At 53.6% G+C, this 16,032-nt stretch overlaps 6 protein-coding genes across 6 annotated transcripts; 1 reads left to right on the top strand and 5 right to left on the bottom strand.

The window, feature by feature from the left end:
- Window positions 1-127: 127 nt before the first annotated feature.
- Window positions 128-884, bottom strand: BBA_05164 (histone H4; the record flags this gene model as incomplete). The annotated part of the gene is made up of 6 exons (XM_008600261.1): window positions 128-241; window positions 306-368; window positions 455-542; window positions 617-632; window positions 722-753; window positions 817-884. The coding sequence occupies 6 exons, from the start codon at window positions 882-884 to the stop codon at window positions 128-130; spliced, it is 381 nt and encodes a 126-aa protein (XP_008598483.1).
- A 975-nt stretch (window positions 885-1,859) lies between these two features.
- Window positions 1,860-3,760, bottom strand: BBA_05163 (GATA transcription factor AreB; the record flags this gene model as incomplete). The annotated part of the gene is made up of 4 exons (XM_008600260.1): window positions 1,860-2,621; window positions 2,680-2,916; window positions 3,368-3,449; window positions 3,591-3,760. 4 exons carry the CDS (start codon window positions 3,758-3,760, stop codon window positions 1,860-1,862), a joined length of 1,251 nt encoding a protein of 416 aa, XP_008598482.1.
- A 1,270-nt stretch (window positions 3,761-5,030) lies between these two features.
- BBA_05162 (survival factor 1) lies at window positions 5,031-6,456 on the top strand (the record flags this gene model as incomplete). Its single annotated transcript, XM_008600259.1, has 4 exons — window positions 5,031-5,053; window positions 5,179-5,394; window positions 5,483-6,284; window positions 6,343-6,456. 4 exons carry the CDS (start codon window positions 5,031-5,033, stop codon window positions 6,454-6,456), a joined length of 1,155 nt encoding a protein of 384 aa, XP_008598481.1.
- A 384-nt stretch (window positions 6,457-6,840) lies between these two features.
- Window positions 6,841-7,770, bottom strand: BBA_05161 (protein (fungal and plant); the record flags this gene model as incomplete). The annotated part of the gene is made up of 2 exons (XM_008600258.1): window positions 6,841-7,240; window positions 7,322-7,770. 2 exons carry the CDS (start codon window positions 7,768-7,770, stop codon window positions 6,841-6,843), a joined length of 849 nt encoding a protein of 282 aa, XP_008598480.1.
- A 1,021-nt stretch (window positions 7,771-8,791) lies between these two features.
- Window positions 8,792-10,483, bottom strand: BBA_05160 (glycolipid anchored surface protein; the record flags this gene model as incomplete). The annotated part of the gene is made up of 3 exons (XM_008600257.1): window positions 8,792-9,429; window positions 9,488-10,322; window positions 10,403-10,483. The coding sequence occupies 3 exons, from the start codon at window positions 10,481-10,483 to the stop codon at window positions 8,792-8,794; spliced, it is 1,554 nt and encodes a 517-aa protein (XP_008598479.1).
- Window positions 10,484-12,084: 1,601 nt separating this feature from the next.
- Window positions 12,085-15,679, bottom strand: BBA_05159 (revertant of glycogen synthase kinase mutation; the record flags this gene model as incomplete). Its single annotated transcript, XM_008600256.1, has 2 exons — window positions 12,085-15,412; window positions 15,474-15,679. The coding sequence occupies 2 exons, from the start codon at window positions 15,677-15,679 to the stop codon at window positions 12,085-12,087; spliced, it is 3,534 nt and encodes a 1,177-aa protein (XP_008598478.1).
- Between the last annotated feature and the right edge of the window lie 353 nt (window positions 15,680-16,032).

The following is a 16,032-nucleotide window of genomic DNA, read 5'->3' as shown; positions in this document are numbered from 1 at the left end:
ATGACCAAACCTTTGGCCGCCCTTTATGTCCATTCCGAGCCCTTTGTTCGTACATTTTCTTTATATAACATGTTGTGCAAATGATTGGGTATTTTCCATCATCTCATCCTCCACAAGCTCCTTTTGCTTAACGGCGAAGCGCGACTTGCTTGTTGCGACGCAATTTCTCTGCAGCCGCCTGGTTCATTGCAGGATCGAATCCGTACAAGGTTCTGCCCATTTTGCGCAACGAGAAGAGGACCTACAGCCAGATCACGTTAGCCAAAGATTCGAAAAAGAAACAATGGGAGTAGGTTAATTCTCACGTCATGAACAGTGACCGTTTTGGCATTTCTGTATTCCACGTAGATGCAGCAATTCCTGAGAATCTGATGGTTTGTTTTCATCAGTCAGCCCATGTTCCATGTTTATTTTCTTCTTTGCTCGAAAGGGGGGGGGGGAGCACACGGCTTACCTGAGTGAGATGCTCCTTGATGACTTTGCGCGTCTCATCATAGATGGTGCCAGACATTCGTTTGACGCCTCCGCGACGGGCAAGACGTCTACGCAGTTTACCGAGTTAGTGACCGCTCTGCTTGGGTTTTCCTTTGCCTCTACGGAAATGGTAGAAACATACCGTATTGCTGGTCGGGCTATAGTAGGTCATCATGATTAGCCACAGAAGCCCTTGAAAACCGATGGGCGATTTCCATGAAGAAGTAGAGAGGGAAAAAACACGTACTGATGCCTTTGATCGCGTCTTTGAGGATTTTCCTACAGCCATTTGCCATGTTAGTCAACTGCTAAATAGCCACGGGCGCTTCTGTTGATTCTTACCGTGAGCGTCGCGCGCCAAGCGTCTTGCCGGCGACGCCCTTTCTGAGCTGATGCGGACCTCCGCGCATTGTCTGCGATCCGGAAAATCTATTCATCTTGCGCGTTTTCTCCTTTTCACGTCGTGTTTTGATGTTGTAAAGCGGGACTTATTCAGTGCCGATCGAGACGGACGGGGTAAAGCTGAGATGAAAATGTGGATGGGGTTCTCTTGACAGATCGAGGAATGAGCCAGTGGGTTTTTTGTATGTGCCTAGCTAAAAGTCGCGGATTCGGAAAGGAGAATTGCGCTGCAGATGGAACATATCAAGATATTCGCCTTGTTTAAAAAATGATTAAAGGCAAGAGATGACTGAGAGGGGCAAGCAACGTGCCAGGCTCTGCACGTGATGGCGAGGTGAATGCAAGAAAACACTGAAACCTCAGTGAGAAGTGAGCAGAGTCTCACGTACACTAACGTTAGCCGATCAAATGCATCATCGTTAATGGGCGCCCGGCACCCGCATCATCCATCGCACGTCGTTGCATTAAAGTGTCGACACTAGTCTATAACATTGCGTACACTGTGAGAAAGTGTAAACCATCTTTTCATATTATTCGAAGCCTTTGCCATATCATCATCGCAAGTCGGCCCTGGTTGAACGAGAAACAAAAACACAAAAACACCCATCAATCCATACTCCTTTTCTAGCCAATGCCAACTAAACCTCGCCGAGCTTAGTTTGACTTTCTTTTTGTCCGCCTGGGCTGTCCGTTTTCATTTCCGTCGGACAAAGTCATTATCATGGTATCTAGTCCACCTTTCCCGGACGCCAAAGAATTCCCGCATATTTTCGCTATAGTAAAACACTGGCTTTATGCATGAGAGTACGCCAACTTGTAGTCGCGCGCTCTCGGTAAAGCCGCCAAAGCAAAGAAAACAATTGCACTAGTAAAACAAAAGAGGCGGGGGTGACATGTCAGCGTCCATCAGTGCGCAACGATGGTCTGCTTTCTGGGCGTAACATGTCGGCACAGAGCAGAGAGGTATTGAGACATGATTATCCTCACGCGGAAGCTTCGACAGTCTCGATAGCTTCGGGCTTTATCGTAGACTCTTCGCTTGTCTCTTCTTCGGCACTTGCACTCGGCTCTTCAGTAGCATCCGAGACAACCTCGTCCGCGGACTCGCTTGTAGGCTCTGCAGCGGGCGGCTCCACGCGAGCTTTTTTGGCCGGGCGCTTTGGCTCTTCACCGGCCGCTTCCTGTGCCGCCTTGAGTTCCAGCTCCAATTCGTCCAGGCGACGCTTCAAATTGTTTTCGCGTCTGTGACTGTCCTCCAACTGCTCGTGAAGCTGCGCTTCATTGAGCTGCGTGGTTTCCAGTTGCGTGCGCAGTTGACTCTGCTCAGCGTCGGCCAGTTCCTGTCCGTGCCTAGCAGCTGCCTCTTGTTGCTCCAACTGGCTAAGTCTACCGCGGAAGAGCTCGTTGATTACTTCTAGCTCGCTGACTCGGGTCTTGAGGCTCGAGTTGAGGGCAATGAGCTGCTCTTGTGATTGAGGTCCGTCAGAGGCGCGGTCTCCATTCAGTGACGAGCCATTATGAACTTCGCCATTGTAGCCAGAAACGGCCTGCTGATACGTCGCATCATCCACCATAAAGGACGAGAGGGAGCTGTTGTACATCGAGGGGGTGCCATTCCTAGAGAGCGACGAGTCGAGTCCGTCGGTGCCGTTGACTTTGGAGCGGCGCATGGCCTCGGCTGCTTGAGCTGCGGCATGCTCAACACCGTTCGTGTCGCCGACCGTTGCGAAGCCATGGGCTTGCTGCTGCAAGAGCTAATTAGTACCACGGCGTCGGCGCATCAGTTTTGGAGTCCGCGCATACCTTTTTCTTTGATACCAGATCGGGGCGCATAGTCTTGACGCGATTACGGCTCTTTATGACATCCGTCTTTAAAGAGGCAGGGCGCGGACGGCCATGCAGCTTAAGAAAGAGACCACATGCGTTGCAGAGGACTGAGCCAAACTCGTCGCGACGCCATAGAGGTGTCCGTGAAGTGCCGCAGTTCTGACAAGTAGGCTGCGAGGAAGCGTTAGTTGCCATCATCGTGTCGGTTTGTGTCTGCGATTCTGTGGTCGCGATAGGAGAATGCAGGCCCGATATAGTATATTGATATACTAGTAGGATCACGATAAGGCGGGCTGGATAGGAAGAAGTTGTCTCTTGCGCCGTCACTGATAAGCCAGATAACCAGAAAAAAAATCTGATCCACCGTTGGGTCATATTGGCTATCTGGCCCAACGAGGACTAGCTCAGTGTCTTATCGGTTTGTTCGCGGCCTAGCGCGAGAACGAGTCGGGAGTGGAGCACGTGATTGTGCCGTATCCACCGAAAAAGCCATAAGCAGTCTCCATTTAGACAACGCTGATTGGCCCGGCAGGGGTGAAAGTTTTCTGGCTCTCGGGAACGCGATAGCGATAAAGGGGATAGGCGTCTTGATTGCCAGGATGCGACAGGACAGATAGAGACGGGAATAGAACGTATCAGATGTAAAGAAAAGATAAAAACTTACCATGCCTCCCGGTCCGCCGCTAGTAGCTGCAGGAGAGCCTTCCATGTGCACAGCAGGCGGAGGCTGGTGCATTAAAACATCTCTAAAGATAGACGGTCAGCGCACTTGTAATCGCGTCGTGTTATCGCGAGGAGTGATATGCCACGTCGGCGAGCAGGACAGCTGCGGGAATGTGTCCATGCGCAAGTAACTTTTTGTAGGCAATGGGCCGGGCCGAACGTACCTTGATACCAGGGGTGTTGTTGTCGTGCCGCTGGCAGTGCTCGTGGCCAACGACGCGAGATTGGCAAAGGGTTGGTGAGCCAACGATGTTGACTCTGGCGTAGGCGTCGAACTAGGTCTTGAAATACCGTCTGCCGCATTTGCATGTAGTACTTGCGTTTCGCTTTCCATGTTGTTGGTGTTGGGGACGAGCAGCTAAGCAGGCGCAAGCTTCGGTTTCGAAGTTTGTTGGAGTAGTCACCTTGGCGGCCGCAAGAGACGTTGAGGGAACAGAAGTCAGATCTTGTACTCGACTTATGTATGGCCGCACAGGCAGCACAGTGAACTGGTCAAATATGCACACGCAGTCGGGATCGGTCGGTAGATTTGCGCGCAGTTGGCTGTCGCAAAGCTACAAGTCGAGAGGCAATGGGGCGGTAAAAGAAGTGGTCGCAAGAGAGGATGGAAAAGCGTGCAGGGTCAGGGCAGCCAAAGGAAGACGGGCTCTGACGAAAAAGACAGGTCTGTATTAATAGGGATCAGAGGTTGCACAAGGAGCAAGCGCGAAAGAGGTGAGCTTTGCATGGACAGAAGCCGTCGGGTGGCAGCTGGAAAACCGGTCTGGGCAGAAAGACTTTTGAAGGGTACAGATTACAAGTACCTACAAGTGGTTGGAAACCAAGCGCTGCATCGCGCGCCTCATTGGGTGGCGCTACCTAAATAGCCCAGTGAAGACGTGGGGCTAATTTCCGTCGATGAGAATTGCCTACCCTGGAGAACCAGTGCAAATTTCAACCCGGCTCATGGGCGTCGAATCCAGGTTTGCAGGTTTATGAGCTGGACGTTGGGGGTCAGTGTCTGTCAAAATTTTGTGTTTTTGCTGGCATTTGATCCTATTTTGTGATTTCTTCTAGGTCCGGGCCTGCCGTGCCATCATCATTATAAAACCTGTGGCTACACATCAAACGAGGTTTAAACCCATAGGCTGGTGGAGCAGACAACTTACAAGTCCTTACAACAAAACACTGCATGATAGCTCCGCTACGTCACTGCAAGCTGCACAGGTAAGCAGCCTTTACAGTTTGCCCAGCATTGACGAAAACGTCATCCAAGATGACCCAAAGAGTTTGATACAGCCCAACCAGCAAAGCAGTACAAAAGTTACCCTTTGCCATAGCCAAATGCCCAAACCCCACGCTTCCGAGAGTCCCAGAGCTCTCTGTTGCGCCCAAATACCATATCCCCCACCCCACCAGCGCCCACTTCTTCTTGGGCTGCCCCTCCAGGCTTCCCAGCTCCAGCGGTGTGAAAGTCCAGCGGCTATTACCGAATGGGTCGATCGGGGATTTTGCCAAGAGGAACTTCTCTTCCTCTCTTCAACCACCTCTTTTTTCCTCACGCGCACCTGATATCCTGCTTCTACCTCTTTTTTTGCCTGTGATTATTAGCCTACAGACCAATCATGTTCAACTGGGTTCAGCAACAGTAAGTCGCCGTCTTGCGCCTCTCCCCACGTCTTGCCCCTCCTGTGAAGCTCTTGTGCTCTCCAAGTACCTTGCCTTGCCGCCGACGAGAAACGCTGCTAACCGCCATCACAACTCTGCCTGCAGGATCGCCAATGTCGCCGGCACGCAAGAGCCCATTTACGGCCCCTCGGCCATCCGATCGGTGGCTGAGGAGGCCAAGGCGACTCCCTATACCGAAATCGGCCGCGACGATCTGAAGTGGAAAGAGATGGAGTGGACCAATGTCGAGACGCAGACCTTTTACTTCTTCTCCGACCAAGGCAGAGTCGGCATGGCGCAGGTCATCTACAGCAACGTTGCGTAAGTCGAGAGAAAAGCTCAACAAGCGCCCGGCCTCGTCCGCCCCAATCTTGCGCCCAACTAACACTTCGTCACTACCCAAAAACAGTGGTATCCGCAAGACGTGCCAGTTCAACTCGAAAATCTTTTCCACCGACCCGTCAATGCCTCACCTGTGGTCCTCGACGCCGCTAAACAACTTTGAAATTAGCGAGGACAAGGGGTCCTTTTACGCCGACGACTGCGCCCTCGAGCTGTCCGCCGACGGCAACTCCTACACCATCAAGAGCCTCAACGACGAGCGCGCCATTGTCAACATCAAAGTCACCAAGACGGCACCGGGCTTCCAGGCCGGCACGACGGGCACCAGCAGCTACGGAACCGATCCCAAGGAGCCCTGGGGCTGGATGCGCCACGCCTTTTGGCCGCGCTGCGCCGTCGAGGGCACCATCACCACGGCCGACGGCCCCGTCGACTTTGCCGGCCGCGGGCTCTACATCTACGCCCTGCAGGGCATGAAGCCGCACCACGCCGCAGCCCGCTGGAGCTTCCTCAACTTCCAGGGCCCCAGCCACTCGGCCGTCATGATGCAGTTCACCACCCCGCCCTCGTACGGCTGCACCGTCGTCAACGTCGGCGGCGTCGCGGTCGACGGCGCGATCGTCGGCGCAGGCTGCGGCAGCACCGTCAACCACACCGCCATCGAGACCGATCCGGAGAGCGGCTGGCCCGCCCCGACCAAGGCCACATTTGCCTGGCACGTCAAGGACAAGGACGGCAACCCCGTCGAGGCCGAGATTGACGCTGCGCTCGGGAAGCGCATCGACCGTGTCGACGTCATGGCCGAGGTCCCTGCGTTTGTCAAGCGTATCGTGGCTGGTGCCGTTGGAACCAAGCCTTATATCTACCAGGTACGTTGAGTCTTTGCTGAAATAGCTGTGGGGGCAATCGTTTTGACAATTGATGCAGTATTCCGTCGAGGCTACGCTCAAGCTCAAGGTCGGCGACAAAGAAATTACCGAGAAAGGCCACATCTTCAGCGAAGCCACCTTTATCTCGGACCTCGAGACACCATCCGAGTAGACTAATCATTTGCTTGTCACGTTAATATGGATACCGACTCTCCCGCTTCTTAATAAACGCTTGGGCGAAGCGAACTTTTCTAGAGTGCAACTCAAAGGTGGCTACAAACGTCGGCATTGGATATCATCAAGTCGGTCTCGCAACTTTCGTTTTGGCGCCTCTTCGATACAGCTCATATATTATACACCCTTTAATACATTCCGCATTCTTAATCACTTGCAGTTTTGGGAGAAGCGCCATGGAAGATATGAATATAAATGTATTCAACATGTCTAATGGAGTGGTTTTCTAATAGTACAATCTTCCAACTTGACGCCTCCCAGTCTCAAGATCCGTTTCGTTTTCGCGTAAATTTACATAGTACACTTGAACCAGAAATTCTGTTCACTGATCCTTCTTATCCTTGTTAGCAGACTTCTCTCCTGCTTCTTTGCTGGACGGAGAAGAGGCACCGGCTTCCTGCTGCTTCTGGTCCTCCTTTTTCAGCTCCTCTTCAATCTGCCAGACGGCTCGGTCCAGCTCCGTTTCCAGCTCCGGAATCCCCAGCGCGTCTGTGCACGTGCGAATCTGCGTATGCGTCAAGAGAACCTCCTCCTTGGCCTCGGGATCCTTGACTTTGGCGACAGCCGCAGGCGATTGCGCATACACCAGGTCGAGCGCCTTTGACGGCGACGGCACCAAAAGCTTATTCTCAATCAGCCACTGAACGTGCTTGCCACCGGCGATTGCGCGCCAGTTGGAGAATGCGCGGTACACAAGGTAGAAGAAGGGCAAATTGGGTATACTGCAACCGCCCCTGGTTAGCGACCCGCGCCATCGAACCCGGGGACACAAGAGACACACAAAAAAAAAAAAAGATACTCACACTGGAACGAGCGCAAAAGGAAGCGTGATTGGCATTCCCACAAGGCACCACATCATCTGCCGGCGGTGAATCGCCTGCCTCTCCGTCGCGAGCCTGCGCGCCACGTTCTCGACCTGGGTCTCCGGGATGACGGAGCCCGGAAACACGAGCTCGATCCTGCCGCCACCGTCACCCTGCAGCTCCTCGGCGCGCCGCCGTGCCGACAGCGGGGGCACCGACTTGAGGCCCCATTCCGCAAAGGGGATGCGGCGAAAGGCATAGTTGCCGTAGCCAACCACCTTGCGCTGCCAGCCCTTTTCCTTCTTCTCCCAGCCGGCCCACGTGCGCGCGGCAAAGGCGACGCCCTTGTCGAGGAGCGACGCGGAGCTCTGATCCTTTGTAGTGACGCCGAGGCGCTGCGCGTAGAGAAGCGTGCGCCGCGTCGAGACGGGCACGAGAAAGAGGCGCATGGCTGGCTGGCTGGCGGCAGTCCCAGGAGTATAGATACCTAACTAGCGAGGGAGCCGAGTGTGCGAATTCGTCCCAGGGGGGTGGCGAGGCAGAGCGAGGCAGAGCGAGGCAGGCAGGCTGGCGCAAAAAGTGTCGATAGGGGGAGCGAGGAAGGGTACTGGATTTTTCTCCACGACACGACTTTCTAATCTGTCGCGGAGATATGCGCCGGCCGAACTCCTCACAAAGGAGCTTTATGGCTTGCCGTCGAGCGCGAAGGGGAAGCTTCGGGGACCGGTCGTGTATCGTGCGTGCAAGGCGTAGTCGCAGCCAAGTCGATTTACTGCGCCATTGCGACGAAATAAGTCGAGATGATGGGAGGTGTGTTTCTGGTTTCGAGACAAAAAAAAGCAAGTGAAATGAGCCCCCAGACAAATTGTTCGCAGACCAGACGCCCCTGTGTCCGTGCAATAGATGCAAAATGAGAGGATGGATGAAAAGTCTACGTAACGGAACCCAAAACCATGAATTTTTCTTGGCTTACCATGTTGCCTTGGCTTGCGCCGCCAAGGGATCGACGAGACGGGCGGGTTCGTGGGGACACCGGGGTCAAGTCAGCCCGAGGAGCCATTCGCTGGCGCACATGGGCCTGATGAGCCGCCTCAGTGAACGGCGTGCTGCACCTTGCATTCCGACATAATATGACCTCCAGGCATTGAATTTGTGAACTAAAGAGAGGTTTGTATCACAGCAGTCCTTGATAATTCTACAGGTTCCGATACGGATTTCACGTGCTACATATCGTGTACGTAGCAGACGAGCTTGCGGACTTGCTGACCACGGGGCCACTGTAATCGAGGCTCCGTCATTGGCTTCCACTCTCAAGAAACCAACTTGGTGGGTACCTAATTAACTGATAAATAGCGGTCATGGTTCCACACATACATCTATAATAATCGGCAGTCATTCAATAAATATTCTATAGTACAGTAACATCAAGTCTCCTCGACTTTCGCATCTGTTCTCTCAACTACCCGCCATCTACAGAGCAACCATGGCCGATGCCACCAGCGCCACCAGGGATGCCAGGGACACCACAACGCCGTAGCCAGGAGCGCCGACCGCCGCGCCGGCGTTCTCCTTGCTGGACGAATTGCTACTGTTGCTGCCAGAGCTGGGCGCCAGCTTGGAACAGTCCGTCTTGCCTGAGCCCTTTTGCGTCGTGGCATTGCCGCCAAACGAGCACGAGTCGGAAGCGTCCGCGTGCTTCGTATGGTACACGCCGAGGACAATGGCCAGCTTCTGCTCGTCAGAGCACATGCTGTAGACGCCGTACTTGCCCGTCGAGGGATCGCCGTTGATTCCCGAGCACACGGACGCGTCGGCGCAGGTGTAGTTGAAAATGGCGCCGTAGGCGGATTTGTCGAGGTTGGCGGCGGGCACGCAGGTGGACGCGTTGGCGGCGCATTCGCAGGCGGCCTGGTTGGGCGTGGGAGGGAGCGTGCTGCCCTCGGCCTCCCAGGAAGAGTTGACGGAAGGGCAGGAAGCAGCCTTGTTGGAGGGATTGTAGCTGGACATGGAGACGCCCTGTGGGTCGACGGCCTTCATGGCCTTTTCAAGCGTGTCAAAGTCGTCGAGCTTGGTGACGGTGCTGTCGCTATCCGAAGCTTTGACGAGACCTAGCAATGGGTATTAGTGGTGCGCTTCAAGTCATTGGGTATAGTTGATTGAACGTACCATAGTCATTTTCCTCTTCAAAGTACTCGTATACGATGCCGCCGCTCAGGACGTCAGTCATGTTCTTGGCGTACAGGGCGCCAGTCTCCTGCCACTCGCGCTTGGCGGCACCGCCGGGCTTGTTACAACCATACTCGGCAAAGAAGGCGGGGACAGAGTACGACTGGAAAAAGTCGAGAATGCGGTTGTAGCCAGAGGTCTCAAAAGTGGAATCGCCGCACCACTCGTACACATTGTAACCGTAAAAGTCGACACCGGCGGATGCGTCGCCGCAGTTCATGTACTCGGCAATCGTGTTACGCAGGTCCGACGAGTCGTCGGCGGCATAGCCAATTCCGGTGTGGTAATTCTTGTCCTTGACATACTGCTTCATGTCGCGGACAGCAGCCTTGACATAGGCAGATGCGCCGGTGGTGGTGTTGCTGTTGGTGACTTCGTTGCCGACGAAGAAGCCAACAACGTTGGGGTACTTGGCCATGGTGTCGACGACGCTCTGGAAAAAGGTAAAGAGACCAACGTTCCACTGGGGGTCGGCGCGATTGATGGAGATGGTGGGGTTGCCCAGGTCGGCAATGACATAGATGCCCGCGTCTGCGAGCATCTGCATGCAATCGTCGTGGTTGCCATTGGGGTCGACGCCGTAGGTGCGGATGAGGTTGGTGTTTAGGGACACCAGGTTGGGAATGTCGCGCTCACAGTTGGACTTGCTCACGAGAGAGTCGATGAATGTAGCGTTGCTCTTGGGGGCGTCGCTGCCGCCAGCCGAGGAATCTTGCTGGTAGGCGACGCCGCGAATGATGAATTGCGTGCCATTGGGATAAAAGAATTTGGATCCCTGCGGCGAGTCAAGTTGTTAGCTTGGCGATTTTATGCCGTTTTGTTGTGGCCCAGCGATCCCTGCACATCGGATCGTACCTTGATTTGAAGCGAGGGCACATCGGCAGCCAAGGCCCCAACGGCCGCCAGGCTGGCGATCAAAGTCTTGGCAGAGACCATTCTGCAGTTTCAAGACGAGGTTGGGATGTCGGGATGTCGGGATTGAAGACAATTCGAGGATGAACAAGTTATTGTGGCGCGCGATTGAAAAATGGAGGAAAAAAGATTGAATTGTTTCGATAGTGACAAACTGAAAGTCACTCCGGTTGCAGTAGAATCGCAAACGGAGGTGGGCGAATGAGAAAACGCGCTCAACGGCGGCGGCGCAACACTTCCGAATATTGGCGTAAGTCGAGATTCAAACGAGTGAGTTCAAGGGATTACCGAACTTGAAGTGAAGGAAAATAAAGCGAGTGTTTTGTTTGTAAGATAGTAAAGTAACGAGTCCGGCGATGCAGCAGGTTTTACTCTGCAACTACACGATGCAACAAGTAGCAGAGCGAACGCGTTGCGTCAGCATGGGACCAGCAGCTATTTATTGTCCCCTTATTTTTGCGATACCGAAACGCCCATACTAAAATAGAACTGACTAGCAAAGGCAGACAGGCTAAGGCGGGTGCCACGCCTGGGTAACAAAAGTTGCTTGAGGAGGCCGACTTATCCGTTCGTCGCCGTCTTGGAGATCCCCCCCTACCTGAGTGTCTGTACGGCCCTGATTTAAAGCGGCCGCAGATCGATAGTTTTGCCAAGCCGCTGCCTGCAAAGTGACTGCTACGCGGGGCACACCCGGATAGCCGGCACGAGCGGCGCCGCTTTTGGGGTATTTGGATACTCTGACCCCAGATTTAATGGCGGTCCCAGTCAAAAGCAGATAGATAGGTAAATAAATAGATACTTTGATACCTTGGCCTCCTTAGGTAGGTAGCCACGACGTATCAAGAAAAATCCGTCATTGCCCACTAGTCCAGTGCTGTAGTGCCATATGTATGATGGCTCATTATTAGGTGTATATATAACTAGTACTACCGAAGGCACATGATGGCATTTGCGACTTTCAGGCCAAAGCGTGAAAGGTTTAGAGGACATAAGCGTGTGGTTTTGGGAGATTAATTCACCTGGTGAAAAAACATGTTGTCTTGCGCTTTATAAAATGATTACAGATTGTACTATATATATACAAATAGACTTAGCTCTCATAACAAATTCGGGCGGATGGTTTAGTGGTATAATACTCCCTTAGCATCCATCCTCCAACTGGAAGATCCCGCTTGGGAGTGGTCCGGGGTTCGATTCCCCGTCTGTCCAACAAAGGTGGTTTGAATCCACTATTCATTTTTGCATTTTTATGCCAAACTTATATATAGAAAAATGTTGATGTTTTTAGTCCATCATCAAAAACTCTTCTCAAATCTTGAAATGAAGCCTGCAGGCTTCTTAAAGATACGATACTGTAGATTAAACATACATAAGTAGATAAGAAAGTTCCGAATAAAGTGTTACCATATTTCCCTATCTCTTACACCGGTGAAAATAGAGGAAGCTCTTTTTCCTTCCAAGTCGAGGCAGTTTCTTTCTGTCTACAAGGTTGCAGAGTTGTTCAAAGTCACACATGACAGAGCTGCAGCTTTTAATAATACCCTGTGCATTAGCTTTGTATAGCCATCTTTGGCATATTATAATATAATGATCTATTCTAACGAAGCGTGTACATGTATAGACTTCTATGCTTGTTTCTGCTTTTGCTCAGGCACCGGACTCTTTCTGCCCGACGCGGCGCCCTTGCCCACAATCTTCTCCGCCCATGTCCACGACGACGGCTTCAGCGTGCCGTCGCTCTTGCCGGCTGCACCCTCGTGCTTACCCGCGGTGGAAGCTTCCGCGTCGCTGTTGTCGTCGCTGTCGACCCAGTCGCGGTCGCTCCACGTCATCGAGGCCGCGCCGCCGTCGCCACCATTGACAGGCGAGGCCAAGTGGCCGTCGCTGTCGAGGCTCTTAGGCGGGGGTAGCGCCTTGACAGTGTCGCGCGACTCGGTGCCGTCGCCGGCATCATCATCGCTGATGACCAGCGTAGCTTTGAGCTCTTCGCTCAGCTGCTTCGTCTCGCAGCCGTGCGCGTCCGGGGGCTGGTTCGCCTCCAGTGCGCGCTCGCCGAGATTCTCGTCTTGCGTCGCCATGCGCGCAATGACCGAGTCGCTAAAGTGCACGTCAACCAAGTGATGGATGACGGGCCATCCATACGCGTTTGCAAACATGCGGCGCACAATAATATTGTTGTGCGCGTCAGGCTCGAGCTTAACAAGGACCTTGCGCCAGGCGAGGTCCCTGTGATAGCCACGCGCAATTTTTTCCTCGACTCGCATCCCGGAGCCGTCGACAACTTCATCTGGGTGTTTATCTGGGCTTGTATGTACGGTGTCATCGTAGTCTTTGGCAGACGCCAATGAATCTTGGTGATCAACTGTCGGGTACGGCGAAGACGAACCGCTCTCCGTCGGCTTGGGCGACTGAGACGACTTAAACTTCTTACGCATAAGGGAAGAGGTATTGCGACGTTTGAGAGGCGGAGGTGGAATGTCGGAGGGCTGATACACCCTGTCATGGAAGATTGTTCTTGGCCGCTTTGACGGATCGACCAAGAAGTCGACGTCTGGCATTTGGGGATTCAAAAGATCACCTGCCGACTCAAAAAATGTTGTCTTGGGAGGCGCCATGAATCCACCAGCATCGCCTGCTTCGAGCTCGTGACCGGCCGTTACCTTTGTAGACTTGCTTACATCCGATGTGCTAGAGCTTGGTGTCTCGGGCTGCGAATCAAGCTGAACGGTCTGCGCACGTCGTATCATCTTCTTTTGCTTCTTGGTCATGATATCCGGCTTGGGGGGCTCGCTGCTTTTAAAAAGGTTGAAGAAGCTTGATAATGGATTTTGTATAGATGACGCGCTGGGAGAAGCCTGAGGTTGACTGCCTTCACTAAACGGCGTCGGCACAGACCGCAGACTGGCTCTGTCGTCCTCCTCCATGGTATCGTTGTCCGGCTGTGGCACCTGCTGCGCATTCTCTCGAGGTGTAGTAGTGCCAGAATCTTGGCCAGTCTCAACGGCGAGCTGGTGCTTTATTTTGGTAGTGGACATGCTCGCACCCGTTAGTTCCGCCCAGCCAAAGCCAACCACAGTCTCGACGAGGCCCGCATCTCGACGCGCCTTTTCGACGCGCCCTAAGCCTTGCCAGTCCAAGAACAAAAGGCAACTTGTCCTCAGTGGAACGATGCCATCATTGACAACGTTTGAATATGTAGTTCTGTTTCTGAATTTCTTCAGCGCTGTGTGTGCAGGACCAGTAGGCAGGATACGCAGCAATGGCTTTGAGTCAGGTTGGCTATCGCCATAGACGGTCTTGTGGGCCGACTCGCCCAGGTTGCCGACAATGGCACCCCAACCGTTTCGAGCAATTGTGGGAGCTCGCCAAGTCAAGCCCAAATCCTTGCCTGTTCGTCCCACGAGACCGAAGTCCAGTGCAAACTTGACATAGACAGGGTTTTCGTTGCTCAAGCCAAGGAATGGGGATGCTAGGGCAATGAAGTTGACTGGGCGAATAAGGTCGAAGAACTGCGGCGAGTGCTTCTGAATATATGCGACAGCATAAGTTTGGACGAGGCCACCTAGTGAATGTCCGATAAAACTGATACTTGATATTGTGTAAGGTCGAACAGAATCTTTTCCGCGCACTGTCGTGTCTTCCGATATCTTGCTGTTCTTATGTGCTTGCCTGAATATGTGTTGTTTGAGCAAGTCCTCGTTATCAAAGCTCTTAATCAGCGCCTCGCCGTGGGATTTGCCAAGGGGGATGAATGGTTGGTCGGGGTAGGTTATTGATAGAACATATCGGGCGAGCCGTTTCCCGAGGTATTTGATCCCCTTTTCTGTTTTTGTCGCGTTACCAGAGTATCCACGAACGACAACTTCTTCGTCATCATCGTCCTCGGCCGAATCAAAAGGCCGCCCAGCCTCAGCTCTTTCCTTTTGCCTTCTGGCCTTGGCGTCTATTTTTGCTTGTTTTGCGGCTGCGTCGATGGATTCTTTCATGTACAGCATATCTGCGCCGAGATTGCTGTGTAAGCCATGCGTGAGCAAGACTAGATGAACTTTTTTCTGCTTGCGCATGGGTTTGTCATCGACGGTCTCAGGGTCGCCAGTCTTGGCCATGCTTTCCACGGGCTTGTCGGCGCCTTTGTTCTCTTGGGCGCGCTTCTCGCCCCGATCGTCCCATCCCGGCAGTCGAGGCGTGTTCCACAGTGTCGCAGTGTCTTCGACCTTGAGCTTTACAGCGCGGGAAAATATACCATGAGGCTGCGCTCGGTGGTGACCATCCTTGGCGCCGATACTCTGCTGGTGGTCGCTCAACTTGCCAGGCTGCATGTTGTGGTGACCTTCGGCGGACGAGCCTGAGGGTTGGCTGAGGCTAAGAGCCTTTTGATCGCGTCCGACTACCAGATCGTAGGAAACGGCGGCGGAGGTCGAGAAGATGACCTGAGAGGCAATCTCAATTACCCAGCTGGCGCATTCTGCATTGTGGGCGGCATCCTTGCCGAAAGTGCTGCCATTTCCACCGATGCCGGCCGACTGTCTTATATCGTCGGGGACGATGAGTTCGCACTCCCAGGAGCCGCCGGCTTTGACCAGGGGTTGAAACTCTGGAACGCCATATCGCTGGGGGTCGGAGAACTTTTCGTTGGGCTTGAATTTGGCGGGATAGGCGGCGACGGAGAGGGTGTATGGGCCGTGAACGAAGGCGGCGCGCAGGGCAATGGCCGAGGTGTTGCGGAAACGGACGTAGAGCTTCTCGGGGGAGGGCAGGATACGATCCTGAGACGGGGTATAGGTGACGGTGTAGCGGATGACCTCGCCAATCTTGACGCTGCCAACCTGGTGGAGAAGAAGCATCACCTTGGCACAGGGCGCCCGCGAGGCAAGCAGGAGAATCGATGGAGGCCGAGAGGTGTCGCTGCAGTGGGCTACTTGGCACGTGCTTGGTGCAGATGGAAATGGAGCGCTATCGAAGATGATGCAGCAGCATTGTCTCAGGAGAAATGCGGAGCTGTCTGGTGTAGTACCTTAGGCCCTGAGTCAAGTAGATAAGAAAGTTGAAGGACGAAGAGAAAAAGAGCAACGAAGCTGGAAGCCGTAAAGGAAAGGAGATGGTGATGGATGAGATAACGAGAGGATAGAGGGGCATGGCACGGATCGCGGATGAAGCGGGCCCCCGTGACTGGAGTTGCCGGAGCCCTGTCGCTACATCGTCCACTGTAGCTTGAGGCATCTTGGTTCAAGACATTACAGCACATTCCAGGTAACTGACTTGATGGCTTTAGCGGCCTGACTGCCCCAAAAAAATGGCCCAGCACATGCCCGTAGCCTCTATCTTTACTGCGACTACCCCGCTGTAACCGCCAAAGGGTGCCCCTGAACTGAGGCCGCCAGCGCACCGACCAGCGGCGCCCCTGCGGCTTGATTGTCTTGATAAGTGCTTGCATTCGTGGCTTGCAGGTTTTGATACGGGATGGCAAAGCCGACCCCAACGGCTCTGGTCTTTAATCACGGATCGTGGTGAGGCGCTCAACCAAAAAAATGTCCCATGACGTAATGATTCATTCTGCCCACGTACTACACTCG

The sequence above is a fragment of the Beauveria bassiana genome (genome assembly GCF_000280675.1).
Source record: "Beauveria bassiana ARSEF 2860 unplaced genomic scaffold BBA_S00013, whole genome shotgun sequence".
NCBI lineage: Eukaryota > Fungi > Ascomycota > Sordariomycetes > Hypocreales > Cordycipitaceae > Beauveria > Beauveria bassiana.
This window is presented reverse-complemented; position numbering and strand designations above follow the sequence as displayed.